The sequence below is a fragment of the Corvus kubaryi genome, unplaced genomic scaffold, assembly GCF_017639235.1.
Source record: "Corvus kubaryi isolate FWS band 111438036 unplaced genomic scaffold, C.kubaryi_AGA036_p1.0 37382, whole genome shotgun sequence".
NCBI lineage: Eukaryota > Metazoa > Chordata > Aves > Passeriformes > Corvidae > Corvus > Corvus kubaryi.
This window is the reverse complement of record NW_024581124.1, coordinates 1,155,517-1,174,105: the sequence shown is the minus strand read 5'-3', so window position 1 is coordinate 1,174,105 and position 18,589 is coordinate 1,155,517. Positions and strand designations below refer to the sequence as shown.

General features: G+C 41.7%; 1 protein-coding gene across 3 annotated transcripts in view; it reads left to right on the top strand.

Moving 5' to 3' along the window:
• The first annotated feature begins 415 nt into the window (after positions 1 to 415).
• GNB1L (G protein subunit beta 1 like) overlaps positions 416 to 18,589 on the top strand; it is a 42,654-nt gene continuing 24,480 nt past the window's right edge. Inside the window, exon 1 of one of the 3 annotated variants that reach the window (XM_042035153.1) lies at positions 416 to 531. Coding sequence is in view for 2 of the 3 variants with exons in the window: in XM_042035151.1 (XP_041891085.1) it covers positions 14,251 to 14,373 (123 nt within the window). In the remaining variant the exon portion in view is untranslated. Of the gene's footprint in view, positions 532 to 14,194; positions 14,374 to 14,849; positions 14,904 to 18,589 lie in introns of those variants that run through there. The other 2 variants (XM_042035151.1, XM_042035152.1) reach the window with 2 other exon arrangements.

Below are 18,589 nucleotides of genomic sequence, written 5' to 3'. Positions count from 1 at the left end.
CCCACTGATCGGCCTTCCCAACCAGCTGTGGGGAATCGCCCGAGTCACACACGGGCTGAAAGGCCCGATGGCAGCGACAGCCCGGCACCAGCGCCCCGGCCCAGCCCTTTCCGGCTGCTTCAGAACTCGTGTCTGGCTCCACGGAGCAGCGACACACTCGGGCCCCCGGGGAAGGCCGGGTCCTCCCGGTTACGGAGCGTGAGGAAGCGGACGGGCGCCAAGCCCCTCGTAGGACCGTCAGAGCGGGGCTGCTCCGCGGGGGCTGCGCCGCCTCCCGGTGCCGCCGCCGGCACTGCAGGTCCCCCTGAGTGGGAGGCCCCGGCAGAGGCCCCGGCAGAGCCCCCCCCGCGCTGCCCCGCGCTCAGTCCCGGCCCGCCGGGGCCCAGCGGCACCGGGCGCCGATAGCGCCTGCGCGCCTCCCGCCGTGACGTCACGCGCGGGGCTCGGCGCTCCTCCGTGTCCGCCTGGTTCCCGCGGGGATCGCCGAATCATCGCTGTCACTCTCCCACCCGCCGGGCGGAAGGGTGCTCGGTGAGCGGGAGGAGGGAGGACGGGGGGACCCCGCGTTCGGCCGCGGGGGCAGCGGCGAGGCCGAGTCGGGCTGGGAGGGCTCCGTTGTCACCGGCGCGGCGCCGCCTCACGGGCCGGAGGAGGCGGTGGCGCTGTGCGCACGCGCGGGGCGTCGCCACGGCAACGGCGCGGTGGGGGCTGGGGCGCCGAGTGCGGGGCGCGCGACGGGGCCAACGTCACCCTCCGCTCGCGGCGCGCGGCCCCTCACAGCCCCGCACGGCCCGGAGAGCCACCCATGGGCCCAGGGCCACCCATGGCCCCTCAGAGCCACCTATGGCCCCTCACAGCCCCGCACGGCCCGGAGAGCCACCCATGGCCCCTCAGAGCCACTCATGGCCCCCTCAGAGCCTCGCACGGCTCCAGAGCCACCCATGGCCTCCTCAGAGCCACCCATGGCCCCCTCAGAGCCACTCATGGCCCCCTCAGAGCCACCCATGGCCCCCTCAGAGCCACTCATGGCCCCTCAGAGCCACCCATGGCCCCCTCAGAGCCTCGCACGGCTCCAGAGCCACCCATGGCCCCCAGAGCCTCGCACGGCCCCCTCAGAGCCACTCATGGCCCCTCAGAGCCACCCATGGCCCCTCAGAGCCACCCATGGCCCCTCAGAGCCACTCATGGCCCCCCAGAGCCACCCATGGCCCCCTCAGAGCCACCCATGGCCCCCTCAGAGCCTCGCACGGCTCCAGAGCCCTTCACGGCCCCTCAGAGCCTCGAACAGCCCCATTCCAGCGGGGGTGGGAAGAAGCTCAAGCCAGCAGGGTGAGGAAGGTGTCGCATCTATGGCTGATGTAAGGCATCTGCTAGAAAAAAGTGGTGTTTTGATTAGGGTCTGCATCTCCTTGATGCTCTGCAGCAGTTTGCCTGCACCATCCATGCAGAAGCTCCTCTGGCAGCGGTGATACAGGTGTGTGTGTGCCTTGAGTTCAGGATACACTCCATCAGACATCATTATCAGCACCACACCTAGTGGTAATAGAGCTCACAGTTCTAGTAGACTGAATTTTACAACTCTCAGTAATAATCCCAGTACTGTTATGACCAATAGAAATAAGTATTTTTTAGGTATTTAAACGACATAGACACTGTTTGAGCAGATGGAGGTAAGGCAGAAACAGCTCTGGCTGAGTACTGAACACGGTTCTGTCCAGGGAAGGCACGGCCTCAGGTGGGTCTCTCCCCACCATCTGCAAGAGCAGTGGCAGTCCTCAGAAACACCCAAAAATGCTTTAATACCTTTCAGTTAGAAGCATTTACAATAGAAAACCTATTATTGTCAAGTATAGTATGGTAATATGAAAAATGTTACTGTATTGATCAACGGGTTAGAGCTCTAGCTCTGATGGCCGGGTGAGGGCTCATCGCCGGCTCTGCCGGCTCGCTCGCTGTCGCCCTCTGGCGGCAGCGCGGCCTCGCGGCGGGGCAGCGCCTGTCCCCGGCACGGGCGGCGCGGCCGCTTTGTTCCGAGCGCATCGCGCGGTGCTCGGGGGGCAGCTGCGCGCTCATTTCCGACATTGGCGTTCTTTTGCTGTGTTTTTCTCCTCAGTAGTATTGGTTGTTTGAAATAAGGAAAATGCCTTGTACAACTCCTTTGAATGCCAGTTTAGAGTAGAGAGTAATCCCGGTTCCAGATTCGGCAGCTTCATTTTGAAATGAAAAAGGTAAAAAGAAGGCATGGTGTGTGCTCTGGAAAAAACAGACAGCACGACATGGAACTATGTGTGTAACTTTTTCTCTGGGAATTGTTTTGAGGAGCATTTTGCCACACTTTTTAGCACAGTGTCTTCGTGTCTTTGTGACCTGTCATCTTTTCCGAAGCTCCTTCCAGTAACTCCCACTTTTAGCACCATTTCTGTGAAGATTTTAGAGAGGGCTCCATGCCTGGGAAACATCATTAAAAATGTGTCCTTTCTGCCTAAGGTGCAGGAAGTATAAGGATTTTTTTAAATTTTATTTTTAACTAAATTACTAATTTTTTGAAAAGCTACTGGAGCAATTTCTTGTTTTCTTAATGGTTCCTATTAACATTTTTATTGATTCACAGGTAAACTAGTTTTTTCTTGTTTTAAAAATACCCTGCGATCAGCAAATCTAACTCTGTTTATTCTGGCTTGGATGTGTGATTATCAGTTATAAAGATTCTGCAGATGGAAATTATGTTGGTGCATGCACTGGAATAGATGCCGGTTTCTAATATCAGATAGATTGTCTGATTTTGGTTAATTGATGTAGAGACTTACTTTTAAACACTGGAATTACAATTTAGGGAGAAGATCTGTTGACTTTTACGTACATTACGCCTTTTCTGAGCATTTTAGAATACAGTGAGTTCTTTTTGCAGAGAAATGTTAAACTACTGACCAGTATATGTTCTTACATTCTAAAGAGACACATTTTTTTGGCTCTCTACCACGAAGTACATCAGGCTGTATTATGCTTCATGTTTGTATACGTCTTGTTTTTAATTTGAGTACTATTTCTCTGCAAGCTCAGCCATAACAATGTACTGTTTCACTGGATCAGTAGTAACTGTAAACTAGTCATTGCTAATTAGCTCATATGGGAAATTTAACCCTGAAGATTCTGGTTTTTCAAAACAATATTCTATGAAGGACTGTGTTCATTGGGGGAAAATAGCTACTATGTCTGCTCTTCTGTAATAAATTGTCTTGTTGCAGCTGGATTATAGATGTGTGCTAGTGCTGTTTCTGGGGTTGTGAAGACAAACTTAATAATGATTTTAAAAAAGGTTGAACTTTGCTTTTTGGATGCCCTTTTTGAGCTGTAATGCTGATACATTTCTTTTGTACGAAATCTCAACACAGTATTACATGTTTGTTGTGTTTGTATGTCTTTGTAAAGGAAAAAGGTACGTCTAGTCGCAGTAATAGTGTTTTCCTCCCCAAAATATCTGTGTGGATAGATTTATGCTCTCTTTGTAAGAATGCAGTTTGACTGAACTAGAATATACTTGGTAGTACAAGTGAAGGATTTCAAATTAGTAATAGGCTGAAAACTGCTTCAGCTACTGGGGTTTTATTTTCCAAATTACTGGTCTCTGTGGAGAAGTGTAAGTGATCATGAAACAATGAGAATGAAACAAATCTACAAAAAAAACCTGCACAATTTTTTGCCCAAGCAAGCCAGCTTCCTTTTGAGTTCTGTGCTGGCACAGTTGTATCATTAAAAGGTTTTTTTTTTTCTTTTCATAAGCAATAAAATAATTTCACAACTGTAATGAATGCACTTCCTATGGTACGTTTTAATTATATGCAGCTAATGATGGCATAGCTCGTCATTTCAAAAATTGTCTCATTGGCATTTATGACTTGGTGTAAACACTTATATATCATGGGATTATTTGAAAGAACTGAAACTTTGAGAGATGTCAGGTGTGCTGTGTTGAGGAAAGTGACTCATTAAACAAGAGGTGCTGGTTAGCAATGGGAGACTGTAGAGCACATTTAGGCTACAAATATTGGAGTCAACAGATTTGCTTAAAAAAGCTGTGTTACTCGATGTCATTTTAAAAAGGGTTATCTTAGCCTTGAAACTTCCCAGACCATTAAACTGAAGAATCCAGGCTATATCATGATTCAGAAGCATTTAAAATAGGAATCAGTCTCTTCTGCCTCTCAAAAGCGAAAGTTACAGGGGAAGTCACCTTTTCTGTAAATGGATTTACCAGCACAGGTCTTTAGAACTGTAATGTCATACTGTGAGCAAATTAAGAGTTTTAGGAGAAAAAAAAATCTTTTAGTCAGCAAATCTTCTTTTTCATGGTTTATTTTTAAAGGTCAGAATGTGACCGTTACAGTAAAAAAATAGTTGTTTGTACAGGATAACCTTCCCAGATGAGATGCAACCCTGTCCTAAAGCTCTGAGTCTGCAGCCTGTTCCCAGAGCCGCTGGGTGACAGCTGGGTATAAGGTAAAGCTGAGCAAGAACTATTTGAAAAGAAACATAGACTAATGTTTAGCTTTTCTTTTTGTTTTAGTTATTTCACAGTTTTTCAGTAGATGCTAAATTTCTTTGATTTAGGGGAGGGAAGAATTTTGCCTTAAAACACACCAGATAGGAATCTTAGGACAGACTTTTCACACTCAGACAGCTGGAGCAGCTGTAGATTCCCCACTGAAATGAAAATGCAACAATTCAAGATTTAAAAAGGCAAAAAGTGTGACCAGAGCATTAAATAGAAGGGCCATATGATACCAAAATTAAGCTCTGTGTTTATTATAAAGAAAATCCTTGTTTTAGAAGGGAAAAAAATGAACTTGTTCCACCACTTTCTTTTTTCCTCAGGAGAAAACACAGAATATATCCTAGGTAATAAATCTGTTTTATGGCTCACATGAGAAAGGGTGGAGAAATTCCCATTATTTTCTTCCCAGAAATTGAAATACACATGAGCTAACATGGGAGACACTGGGATTTTCATCCAACAAACGCACAGCTGGCTTCTGCTTTTATTATTTTTCTAAGCCTAATAATTTTTCATTTGATTAGCTGGTGGCTGACAAAACTATCACTTGCACAGTGTTTTGTATATTTAGTAGAGTAGGTGCGATGCGAAAAAGATACTGTAATGCGTGCCCAGAAGCATAGCACAACTTGTTCAGTTGGTGAGAAATTTCTGCTTGCCTCTTCTTAAAATGCAAGTTTCTATCATCAAGATTTGAGTTTGATTATCAAGAAAGTAACTTCTTGACAACTAGAAACAGGAGAATTATGTAAGATTTGAGGATTATTTTTTCTTAATTCACATTGTAGAATTGCATGGTGCTGTGCACATATAAATAAATTGTCAGGAGTCAGCTGGCAGTCCACAATGCCAGTTTTGCTGTGAGAAAGCAGTGAGACTATTTGAGAGAAGAAATGTCCTAGTCAGTGTTAAGAGGTGGGAAAAGTAGAGCTGCAAACAAGATATATTAAGGACTTCAAGTGTACACAGTGTGAATTGTGGAGAGACCCAAGGACACACTTAATGTGAAAAAAAACAACAGCAGCCACCCACAAACCCACCCAGACAATGAGATAAAGTGAGCACAGACATAAAGGTAGGAGAATTGGAGCCATCTAGGAATGAAGTTCCTCAGAGCCATGTCTGAGCAGACCTCTGTAAGGCCGTGGCTTCCCAGTTTGAAATCAGGAGGGAGAATGGCTTATCAGAACTCCTTCGTGTGCCTTCTGCAGAATAAAGAAAACATATTCAAGAATCCAGTATCCTGTTTTGCATTGACCATTAATGCCAGGGACAAAGCAGGCTGATTTCTTCTCTATTGACTGTCCTGGTGTTTGAAGTGCTAAGCTGTGTTGCTGTCTGTGTGTTCTGGGCAAAGCAAGGCTTACACCTTCCCTAAGTAAGCAGCAGGGGAAGAAGAATGCAGTTTTATCCCAGTTTGGTAGGTCTGTATTGTCCCAAGTGTTTTGTGTGTTCCCTGTTATTTTCAAAAATTCCAAAAGAACTTGACATGTTCTGCAGGCAGGAGAGAATGTGGGCTATCTGCCTCCACTTGAATATTTTGTGAAGACTTCTCTGGTTTTTGATTTGTAGTCATTTATAAGTTGCAGATATTCAGAACCATGTAAGAAATTTCTAAGTGAAATTACTTTGAAGCTACAGATTCATTGCATAGCCAAACCTCTACCTTTAATGTCCTGTCACACAGTGGCTGGCTGGGGAAGGAATGATTTTGTAAAGGACTAGTAGAATCTCTAGATTATGTATCTACGTTCTGACCTAGCTCCATTACACTCACTAAATAATTGTTAACAAGTTCAGGCTCTGTAACTAGAGGGTTATGACTTTGCTAAATGCTAGGAGTCAATATATGTTCATGGACAAGGAAAATGACCTTAGTGGAAAAATAGGAGACTGCTGCGGTGGCAGTAGGTCGTCATGGGAGCGTCATTTTGGTTGTATCTCTCTCAGAGGCTTTATGCTGCTAGGGATCAGAATACTGTGGTGTATGGGACTGTTTCTTGGGACATGGAAGTATGTGAGCCTGTATTGGGGATGGCTGGTTCCAGCTGAGTGTTGCCCAGTGCAAAGGCCCATGTAGCAGTCTCTCCAAAGGAGGTGAAATCAGTGTGGCCAACCTCACTGTCCACCTCCTTTTTCCTCAGTTCTGCCTTGTTAGAATTTGCATCTCTGTCCTGCCAGTATTTAGCTGTTTGCTCTAATAAATTTCTCTTTTGTAATGGGCCTGTTTGACCTTCTGAAGCTGTACTTTGAATTCTTGCCCCTGTGTTAGACCCTTTGAATGTTTTGTTCTCTGACATATGAGATGATGCCACACTGGTTCTGAGCTGGGTGAACCACGTTCCTGTGTTGACTGGAAGGGATGCGTTCCTGACATGTAGCTGGGGATGCTGCTGCTTAGGAAAGGCCCTTGGAGCAGAGGTGGTTGCCCTGGTGGCACCACCTTTCCTGCAGTGCAGCACGGTTGCCTGGGTTTTGCACTCTGATCCCTTGTTCCAGGTGCAGAGGGCTCCTCACCCGACTTGCAGTAGGTTGCAGAGAGGGAGTGAGTCCGTAGTGCTGTGCCAAAAAAACATGTGATAGTCTGAGCAGCAGGGTCTCCAGCCTGCTACAGTTACACAGCATTTGTGCTGTTTTGCTCAGTTTGACCTTATCAAACCAGGCTCTCAAATCTGAGAGAAATTGGGAACATGTGACACATGCAGGACATTTTTAATTTAAATTTTTTTTCTAGTTGTGTGTTTAGGCCTCCCTCCTCTCACTTCAACAATTGAGGGTGTTGGTTGCTTCCTCATGTTTGTGTAAGAAAAGCTTTTTATAGTCCGTTTTTCCAGCTGGCATATGTACTTCCTCCGTGGTAGTGTAACACATCATTCTTCCCACTCCCTCCCAGCCTCTGAAGCTAATGGAAGACCTTCAGAGTTGTTTTATTTGCAATAAAAATGGAGCTGTGGGGTTGGGAATGGTCATTATTCCTGCTTTAAAATATATTCTTCAAGTTTTGTTTTGTTCTTGGTAAATGAGAAGGATGTAAAGAAGCAAGAAATAATCAGTATTTAGTTCATAGGACATTTAGTTTGAACTGGACATTTCTAGCTCAGTTTTTGTTTAGCTGAAAATCTATCAGGAAAAACAAAAGCTTGTCAGAAACATGAATGGAAGTCGGCTGCATTCTTTTTTTTGATAGAAGAATTCTAAATGTAATGCCAATGTGAAGAATTTTTCAATGTCATCCATCCCAACTTCTGCAAGGTAACAGCTGGAGTGAAGGCAATCTAGAAGCTCCACATCCATCCATTATTTAGCCCTGTAATGGTGAGTCTGGCACACTGACAGCCCTTGAGCCTTGCAAATTTGGAGCTGTGCTGGAGGTCTTTCCTTGATATAACATCAGTTATACCAAAAAGAAAGGAAGGTGGCATGGCCACTTTCGTGTCTTTGGCTGGCAGAGTCCTGTCCCTGGTCAGGACGGTGTGCACTGCATCCTGCTTAAGGACAGTACAGCACCTGTTTTTCTACAGCTTCACTCCTGCTTGTTGTTTTTATCACCATTTCTCCAGGAGCGTTACTTAGCCCCAGGATAGAATTAGTAATATTTAATATGGCAGCCTTTTGTCCCTTGTATATGACAGATACATTATTGGGAATATCTATTGGGAATCCCCTCTATTTCCAGTGATTTCGATGCTGTTTGTCAAGAAAAGACAATGTTTTGGAACTCTTTTTTCAATATAAAGTATTTTTTTAATATAATCTTGCAAGGTTTTCCAACACTAATGAACACAGCCTGGGTCCTTCAGTGGAGGGGCATGTGCAGACATGGCCCCTGTGGATTGAACTGCCTCACTGCTTCAGATCTTCACTATTTTTAGCTTCTATATGTGACTTCATTTTTCCTCAGTGTCTGATTCTAAGGTGACATGGTAACTAACCTAGTCAGGGCACGAATTCACTCTTTCCCTATATATTAGCTCCACTACAAGCTTGCAGCAAAAAAATGGCTCTGAGAATCCTTGCAGCTTAAATCTTACCATGGGATGTCTAAGGTCCTGACAGGTCATTTTTTAGCTACTTTTGTATTCTGTGATTTTTCTATGAAAAAACATTTTAAAGGCATTTGCTTATTTTATTGCTCCACTGCTAAATAATTGAAATCAGCACTTAGCATTTAATTATAGTGATTTTATATAATAAATATTGTACAGCGCCTGATGGTGTAATTGGGCATTTCTATAATAAGCCCCTATTTTTTAAAACAAGGGGGAAATCTCTGAAATTCATGCCTTCATGCTTGTGCCCATGAAATGTGGTTATCATTATCTAGTGACGACATATGTTCTTCCTAACTAGGATTCTCTTCTCTTTCATGCTGATGCTATCTCCATGCTAGATTATTCCTGTTCCTAGTAGCACCCCAGGGCAGTAGTGAGAAGTAAATGTGTCCCATATGGCCGCTTTAGAAGCAGTTTTGGGTGTGGGGAGATGGAAAAGAAGAGACAACAGGGTGAAGAGGCAGTGGGGTCTGCGTGCCCTCACTGTCCCTAAGTACGGCAAGCAGAGGGACAGCAGGGCTGTGGCTTTCTGTACTGTCAGGCTGTTCGGAGTAACGTGGGAGTGCTGCAGTGGGATAGGGTGCAGTTATTTGTTGTGCCATGCAGGAGGAAGGAGCCAGGGAGGAACTGCGACTGAGTCACCCGCTCTTCCTGGAGTGCCTCCTGGGGTGGTGCTGCTACAGGCAGCCCAGTGCAAGACTGAGCCTGAAGGCTCGAGAGAGCTGATTGCAAATATTTTGCAGAAGTCTTATTTTCTGGTAATTACTTTAACATGATTCAGTGTTTTCTCTTTTGTCTGATCTTGTTATGAGCCTTCTTGCCGGATCCTTCCCGCTGTCGTGGGAGCAGGGCAAGCTTTCCCACACCACGTGTACCATTCCTGCTGTCTTTGGCCTCTCGGGTTTAGTGGCTGTGAGTAGGTGCTATTCAGTACAGCTGACCAGTGATGTGTCCTTTTGGAAAATGACTGATCCTGGACCTGTTCTTGTGAAGCCTTTGAAACTACTAAGCTGTTTCAGGTAGTGGGGTTAGAGGAATTTGTAGAATTGGGGTCCAAGTACTGTTTGCCAGTTCACATTTCTAGTGATTCGTGAAATGAGAGCTCCTGTGGAAACCTGGCACCTTGCTTCTGAGGTAAATGTTGTGTATGAACTGAGTCCAAAGCACCCAGTCTTCAACAGATATATGAAGAATGGCTAGGATTTAGGTTCCAGTATGTCACCAACAGTATTTACTAGAGACTAATAATAACAGTGAACAGACTCATTCTATTCCCAGTTCTCTAGGGTTTTAAAAATCCAGCAGAACCAGCAAAATACATAAAGCCCAGCCACTGAAATCCAGCCAAGTTTTGTAAAGATTACAACGGTAACTTCAGATAAATATAAATTGTGCTCTTTAAATGTACAGTTTATTTAAAAGGACTATTTTGCCAAACCATAAATGTATCAATAACTAAACCAAGATACAACCATGGTTAACAAATCTAAGATTATAAGGTTTAGAAAAAACCTGATATTGTTAATGCTTTTGTTTAACCATGTGATTTACATTTAATCCTAGTTAGAATAATTAATACATACATACTTTTATAGCAGACCAAACACTTCTCATAAGCAACTGACTGGTTTGTGTTATCACATTTATTCAATGAGGGTGGAGGGAGAGGTGTAGAGTATAACTCACTTGCATAATCTTTTGCAAGTAGTAGAGAAAATCTGTCTCACAGTATACCTACAAGAAATACATGGGTGCTCATAATTCATATTATCCCATAAAATTTAGAAGAGCATTCAGAGACTGCAAATGAAGGTAATTTATGTATAAAACCTCATCCATGAAGAATTTATTGCCATAGTAGGTATAATATACTTTGGCACAGACTTCTTCCGTGAAACTAGTATTTGCAGATTTGAGAAAGGAACATACCAGAGACCTTACAGGTTAAATTGTAGTCTAGTTTTATACAAAACACATTATAATGAAGACTTTTCTCTTTTGAGAGAGCTAAAGTCACTTGGTAAGTTAATGTGCCATGGCTGTTGACGATGTGTGAAGACAACATCTTCACTGTGGAAGCAATGTCTTTAAAATCAGTGTTAGTTTAGTGGTGCTACCTTTGTGTAATTATTGATGTTTATAAATATTTTGAACCTTAGAGGGAACTGAGGAAACTGCACAAGTGCATTCCTACAAAACATTTTAATTTGCAGTATCTAAAAATGAGTATGTGCTTTGCAAGAGGTTGTTTGCTAACCATGTAGTGAAGCCCAGACCTCATTCTTCTAGCGAGGACTGCACTGGGAACATGGGGCCTCATCTTTCTCTCTGCACTTGAGCAAAACTGTCAGATAAAGGCCCTGGGATCCATCCATCTCATTGCCAATTTGAGACAGAGACATTTCTGGGTGTCCACAGGGAGGTGTGGCTCCTGTGTCCCACTAGATTCTTGCTGGTAGACTTGGGCATTTGGTGGCCAAAGTGAGGCCGAGGCAAGGCTGTGGTTGGTTACATTGCAGTGCTGTCATGCACAGTCTTGGGGAGATTGCAGCACTGTTCTCCTCAGTGCTTGGGTGGCTCATGCATCTGGAACAAAGATACATTTCCTTTTGTTCCTCTTGCTGCACTCTGATTTCTGTTTTCTTTTGAGATTACATTGTGCACATATGCTTTTATAGTTGCTGCCTCTCTTTGACCTAAACACTTTTACTTCCATGGAAATTAATGACATTAAATGAAAATCAAGGCAACCCATTGCCACTCCAAGATTTCTGCATAATACAAAGTAAACTTAAGATAGGGAAGGATTTGTTATACCGTAAAATATGCCATTTAAATGCATGTAGCTGGGAATGGAGAGAAGCAGGTCCTAGTATGATATAGGAGGGATTTTGGCCCACATCAGCAAGGGGCATATAGCTATAAAAATGGACCAGAGTTCTCAAGCACTGATGTAGAGCAGATAGGACCTTTAAAATTCTTCCCTGAAAGGTACACAGTGGTGTTGGGCAGCAGTCTGCTAGGCCTGGATTATCAAAGAACATTATCAATTCCTCTGGGATTTTAACTGTTGATTCCAGAAAGTCTAGGTGTTTCAGGAAGTGCAATTAAAATATTATGCTATTTCTTCCGGATGTAGATCCTTGGACAGTACCCTTACACTTAGCCTTTTCTCTGTTGGCTTGCTCTGCAGGAGAAATCCCAAACTATTGAGAACAAAGATAACTTCCTGTGCCAGGTGTAGTAGCTGGAATTATCTCTGTTGTAGTTCTCTTGAAAGTGACATGGGGTTTTTGACATCAGTGAAGATTTATCTCATCAAGGATGTCACTCTGCTGCTAAGAAAACCTCATTGGACTCATATCTGAAGTACTGTGTTCAGTTCTCTGCTTTTCCAGATGGATTTAGTGGGGTTAGGGATGGTGCAGAAAATGACAACTGAAACAATTTGGGGAAATGGAACAACTGTCATACGAGAAGAGATTGAAAAGTCTGGTACTTTTCAGTTTAGAGAAAGACAGGTATTTATCATTGAGATTTACAAAATCATGAAAGTGATAAAAAAGCCAGATGTGAAACTGTTGCCCTCCAAATCCTGCAATGTAAGAACTAGAGGGCACTCAGTGAAGGTAGTAGGAGATCAGGCTTAAAACAAAGAAAAGAAAATAGTCCTTCATTTTCTGGAACTTCAGCTAGTGAAATTTTTGCCATGGTAGGTAGCAAAGGCAAGGATATCAGCAGGTTCAAAAGAGATTAGGCAATTGCATAGACAGAAATGGAACTGCAAATGGGCAGTGAAATTGTGTGCCCTGTAACATCATTTATACAGCAATTGTGCATGGGGGGGGAGTATGGGGGGACTGGAGGAAGGGACTGCAAAAGCAGCCAGGCTTCTGTCTTTTTCCTAAACTGTATCTCTAAATAGCATGGCACTGGTGGAAATCAGGTACTAAGCCAGATGGACCAGTCATCCAACCTTGCAGGGCATTTTTTTCTGCCATACAGTACCATACCGTGTTCTACTTTGAAGGGGTTTTATTGTTAGTGCACTGAATTCTCATAGGGATAATCAAGAAAAAAGTGGTAACAGGTTAGCACTCCATTGTTGATGCCTGAAACATTAATGTGTTTTAAAGTCTGATCCATTGATAGTCAAATGCCTGCCTGTTACTGTGCATGTCACTAACATGGCATTTATTTGGAAAATGTACAGCTTGGAAAATGAATTTTAAGTTTGTGTGTTTATTTTTCTTGGCAGTGAGTTTTGGTTGTCTCAGAAGGGAAAAGCTATCCAGGTGCAGTGAAGCTGTGTGGTGCCATGAGTGCTCTGGAAGGAAGGTCCGCAGGACAAGTATGCAGGAAGCTGGATCAGAGTAGTTTCTTCATGCTCCAGTACTGTGTGCTACTGAGATGTCTTTGTGCTACTTCCAAGTAGGCCAAGTTGAGCCAGTGAAACAACAGGGACTTTGGGCCAACCACATCCACAGATCAGGGACCCAGAATTTGGGTTATGGTCCCTATTCCAAGCACTGGGCCTTCATGACACCCCAGAACTGAGGTAGCTGAGGTGGCTGAGCTGCAGTTTGGGGCATCATCCTCCCCAAGCACCCTGTTTGTGCCTGCCCAACTCCCCCAAGGCTTTAGGCTACTGCTTTGTACATAGCAGCTCACTCTTTCATTACAGCTGTAGCATTTAGAGGAGACCTGCAAAGCGGCGGGGAAAAAAGTCACTATTTCACTTTAATATAGGACACAGAAAAGTTCTTTAAAATGCGTTTGGGTTGAAGTTTTTTGTAAAAGAAATCATCTTCTGTATGCTTTTTTTTTTTTTTTTTTGGTAACATTAAGCATATCAATAAAAACATTCTTTGCTTTAATTAGAGAATGTCAGCTTTGTTCATATAGAGGCTTTTGAATATATGTGTAGCTGCTGTACTCTGGGCACAAGCTTTTAGTAGGGATACTTACATGAGCCATAAACTGTATGAGTGCAGCTTAGGTCGGCTCATTGTGTCTGAGGAAACTGGTGGTGCTCTGCTGTTGATGAGAAATCCACCATAAACAAATCCTCATTCATGGTCTCAGATGTGTGATTGGGAAACATGTTTGGCTTTTAATCAAAAGAAATTGAGTGTTTGGTTCTTAGGAATATATTTTCTCTTATTTCAATGAAGTAAATGTTAACACAAATAAAGAGCTTAAAGCAGTCTGACTAAAGCCTCAGCTAACTGAGCTTTGGTTCTGTGAGAGTTGGGATGTCATCATCCTTTTGTTTTCCACTTTTCTGGGGAAGTACTTCAGCTATACGGCAAAAATAAACAAAAGAAACCTTTTAAATCTTCACACTTAAATACATCTATGAGTATTTTTAGTTGCTGTTTACTCCTTGCAAATTTGTCTTGATCTGAAAAAATGTTTCAGATGTATTGTTTTCCTAACAAAGATTTGACCTTCATCTTTATACACGGTTTCACTATTCTTCCTATCAGCATTTAGTTCAAAGGAGCACTTCGAAGCACACAGGCAAAAACCAGTTCCATTGTGTAAAATAGAAATGTGTGTTTTATATCACAGGAGTTTAGAGAACAATGCAAAGGTCAATTGTGTTGCTTGCTCTCCTGTCACATGATGTGGGTGTGTATATGAATGCATCCCTGGAATTCCACTGTGGGATCTGCATCTTTGAAGCTGATGCTAAAATTACTGCCGAGGCTCTTCCAAAGGCGGATACTGATAGAAGATTCAATGAAATCGAAGGTCGCCAGTCTGGTAGGCGTTGAAAGATACCTGGCTATGATACTATTTCTGATTTAATAATGCGAATGGGAGGCTAGCCCTTTGTAATAATTAGGACTAATTACTGAAGAGGTGTTGACAGATGGGCTAAGAGGAAACAAACTGCCTTTATCCAGTGGCTTAGAGTCAGATTACTAGTCTTGTGTTATCTGTTTCTCAGAAAGTAGAAGCTTCAATCATTCACTAAGTCTTCAAAGGGGAAAGGGATCCTAACAGTATCCAGGATTTGGGATGAAGCTATGAAATAAGTCTTTGACTCAAAATGGCTAAATTAATCTCCTTTCCGTAAATTATCATACTTTTAAAGTTTGAGTTACAGATGGAGAATCTGATTGTAGTACTGAAAAATATGTGAAATCAATATTGATGACTGTCCTGTCGCTGCTTCTGCTCATGGATTAGTCTAAGATTGGTTCCTTGCTGTTAATTATATTAATATGAATTCTTTGATTCCCTCTTATGCCATGCTTGCTATTCAGCTGAAGTGGAGACAAGGGAAAGTAGTAAGTACTCTTTCGTTCAGTGTTTGGTTTATGCAGATGTCATATTTGATCAGCAAGCAGAAAATACATCTGCTGAGGTTAATTACAGTTATTTACCTGTGTAGGAGACAAGATCATGCATATTCCAGGAAGAAAACAATATATTACAATACAATTGCATTTACTGAGAAATGAGTCATTGATGTAGGATTTCCTTAGAGAGTATTTCTTCTCTCCTTTTGAATGCAGTGTCCGTCCATTCAGCACATCTGCATGAAGTAGATACAATTGTCCAGTGTGAATGGAGTTAACAAAGACATTCAGGGATTAATGCTTTGTCACCAGAATGAGCACTCAGTGTGACTTACTTTAGGCATATGATTTAGTCTAGCAAACCTCCATCTTCTCAAATGACTTTTAAGTGCTTTTCTCTCCACTCTCCACCATATATAGAACCTGGTTTTCTTAGAAACGTGATAAATACGGTTGCATTTGATAGCATTTATAAGCAGAGGTAGCTTTCAATTATTTATTTACTTTTAACAAAAGGGGCCTTTTAATTAGTGTTTAAATATTTATAACAGTTTTATTGTGCTGTAAAATTGGTTATACTTTGATCTCGATTTTCTGGTTTGAGATAATAGGGTTGGTAAAAGTTTTCCTAATGAATTTGGTCAGAACATGACATAATCTGATTATCTGACGAAAGATTGACACTTCAGTTCCTGCCAGCATAAAAGCGCGGTACAATGGGGGCTGTTCAGCACAAATTCAAAGGCTGGGAGTTCAAGTTCAGGTGCAGCAGAATTGTTCAAAGTTTCAAATTAATGCAGTGAAACAGTGTTGCATTTTTCACTGCATTTTTGGTCAGGAGTAATTTATGGTGGATGAGAGGAGTGAAGCTTGAAGTTAAATGTGTAAACTGCAACTCGAGTCTGTTACTTTGGGTTTATTTCCCTCCATTTGCTAAATAGCAGTGTTGCTTTTTAAAACATAGAGAAGCTAACTGGTCAGAACACGACAAACACAGGAAACAGTACCAGAAACTGGGAATTAAGCATCATCAGTATTCAACCTGTTAAATGTGGAACCAGTTTTTTATTAATATCCCTCACATTTTAACAATTTAACTGTTTAACATATGAGCAAATGCTCATATGCTTGGAGATGAGCATATTTAACTAATGTATCCTACATGCTTATGTAAAATAGATGTAGATTTATGTGATTAAACTGGCCTGAAAGAACAGTTGTGTCTAAAGTGTAAGCTTAGCCTAAACTGTTAAAATAAACATTAATTTTTTCATTTGATATTCAGGTAATATTTGCTTTGTAAATATCATTCCTGTTTGCAGTGGAATTATAGTGATCCCTACTAGAGTTCTTGGACTAAGTTGCTCTCCAATAACCTGGCTTATCCAAATACTTACGCCGTATGGAATAGGAATCCTAGTAGACAAATGACACATACTATGAGTAATTAAGCTTGAATTTGGGGGGATATTTCATAACATAAAAATACTTAATAATCTGTTGTTTTGAGTCATATATTTAAAAGTGGTGTACATAACAATAAGTCTTTTCTTTCTTTAAGTGCTGAAGGGGTTCTTGGAGAAAGTGTTAAGTACCAAATGTGATGGTCTTTACTGAAACACAGTTTGTTTCTGACCTTGAGAGGATTTTTCTGACCTGAATAAGGATTTAAAGTTTTAATCTAATTAATCGATACAGACTGTCCACATTGCCTTGTTTCTTAAAATACCACATGGCACTGAGATTCAATCTCAGTGTCCCTGGGAAGGGACCGTCTGCGCCTTAAGTCAGTTAGTGGAGTCCGAATCCCAGTTCTAGGGACTGTACCACCTTGGGAGGTCACTTACTGTCCCTGACACAGTTTCTCCATCTCCAGAGAAGGACCTGGAATAACACTGGTCTCAGAGATGTGTTGTAGTGTACACAGAAGCAGAAACCTCCCAAGGAAAAAATGCTTTATGAAATACTGGTGTAATGAATGGACCCTGCAAACCCTCCTTCTTTTGAGCAGTCTCACCGGTATCATCTGGCAGTTTGGACAGGCATAGATCAGCTCCAAAATTTGGATTTCCAAACATGTGCTGATCACAAACAGGAATTGCCCTTGGTTATTTAATCTTCCTTCTGTGTTTATGTCAATTTATCTTGTTTGCTATTTGCAGTTTTAAAGTCTATTTTTTAACTGTTATGAAACAAATGTTGAGAATATAAGCATGGGGGTAGGACACAGGTACAATATTCTGATATAAATGCATCTCCCACCGTATGCTGGTCAAATACATAGCCTGTTCAGTTAAGTGCAGAATCTTTTTTTCTTCTTTTAATGAATATGTATTTTGTGAATGTATTTTGTACTTGTCTTTCTAATTCTATGAAGTGTAAACTGTGTCATTAAAGTGAAAGAAAGATTTTGGGAAGCACTGTCGGAGCTCATCTTGCAGTGCAGTTTAATTTAATTGCCTACCTCTGCACAGCATCTCCCCCATGGTAAGGCGTACACAATACGGGGGTATTTCATAAGCAGAAGGAAGCATGCAGTCAGGGACACAAGCTGAAGTTTTAAAAGTACATGAAAAGTAGATTGCTTCATCATCTTCATAAAGTGTCAATTCTCGCTTTCTCCTCCCACTAAATGAGGGAGAACTGCGCATTTCAGGGACATTCATATTAAAAAAAAAAAAAATTGAAGACTTCTGACTGTAAACAGCAGTCATTTTTACCTCAAGTATGGCCAAAAGAAAATAAAATGCAGCACTACTAACTCCATGTTTAATAAAATATTTGTATATATTTCTTTTATCAGAGATTAATGCAAGTATAATATTTATAGATTAATAAAAGAATTTATATACTTCTGTTTTAGTTGAATCAAAGGTGACTTGATGCAAAATTAAAATGCAGTGGCTTTTAAAACTCTGGAAGATACTGAATTAATTTAATTTTAAGATTGGTATGAAAATGGGGTTTGGTCTCTTTCTTCTTTTTTGTTGACTGTATCAAGCCAGATCCTGAGCAGACTTTAATGTTCATGGAAACAGCTCCATTTCTAGCAGCTCTGGACATCAGATGGTCCTGTATATCAGGAATCAATTGATAAGTTGTTGATAAGCAATGTATTTTAGAAGTACAAATTCATTTACTATTGGTTATACTTTATTATGTAATATCATGTTACATATACTTTTCCTTAATTCTGAAAACTCTTGTTATACTTCACACTTTGAAGAAGTATAGAAGACAAAATGTCATCTGATTTGTGCTGTGTTTCATGTTCCTATGCCCTGTGGGAGGAAAGGAAAAGTAATAGAACAGACAAATAAATAAACATGGTGTTGAAACTGGCATGACAGTTTCTGCTCTTGCACAACGGAACTGCAATCAATTTATTGTCTTCGTTGGTCAAATGCCAGAATAACAGTATAATATTATACAAGAGTAGATTAATTAAAGTGTAATTAGAATGGAATAAATTAAACAATCATAGAAGTTTGTCATGGGAAAAATATGTGTTTAGAATTAATTAGTTTTCAAATAAAGTGATATTTTAATTGCTCAGAGTTACAGAATCCTTAATTGCAGACATATAATTCTGGCCTAAATAACTTCAGTTGCTGTAACAACTTGATATATTTCTTCTCTGTCAATTCTTTTTAATAGTTTGTTACTAAACAAGA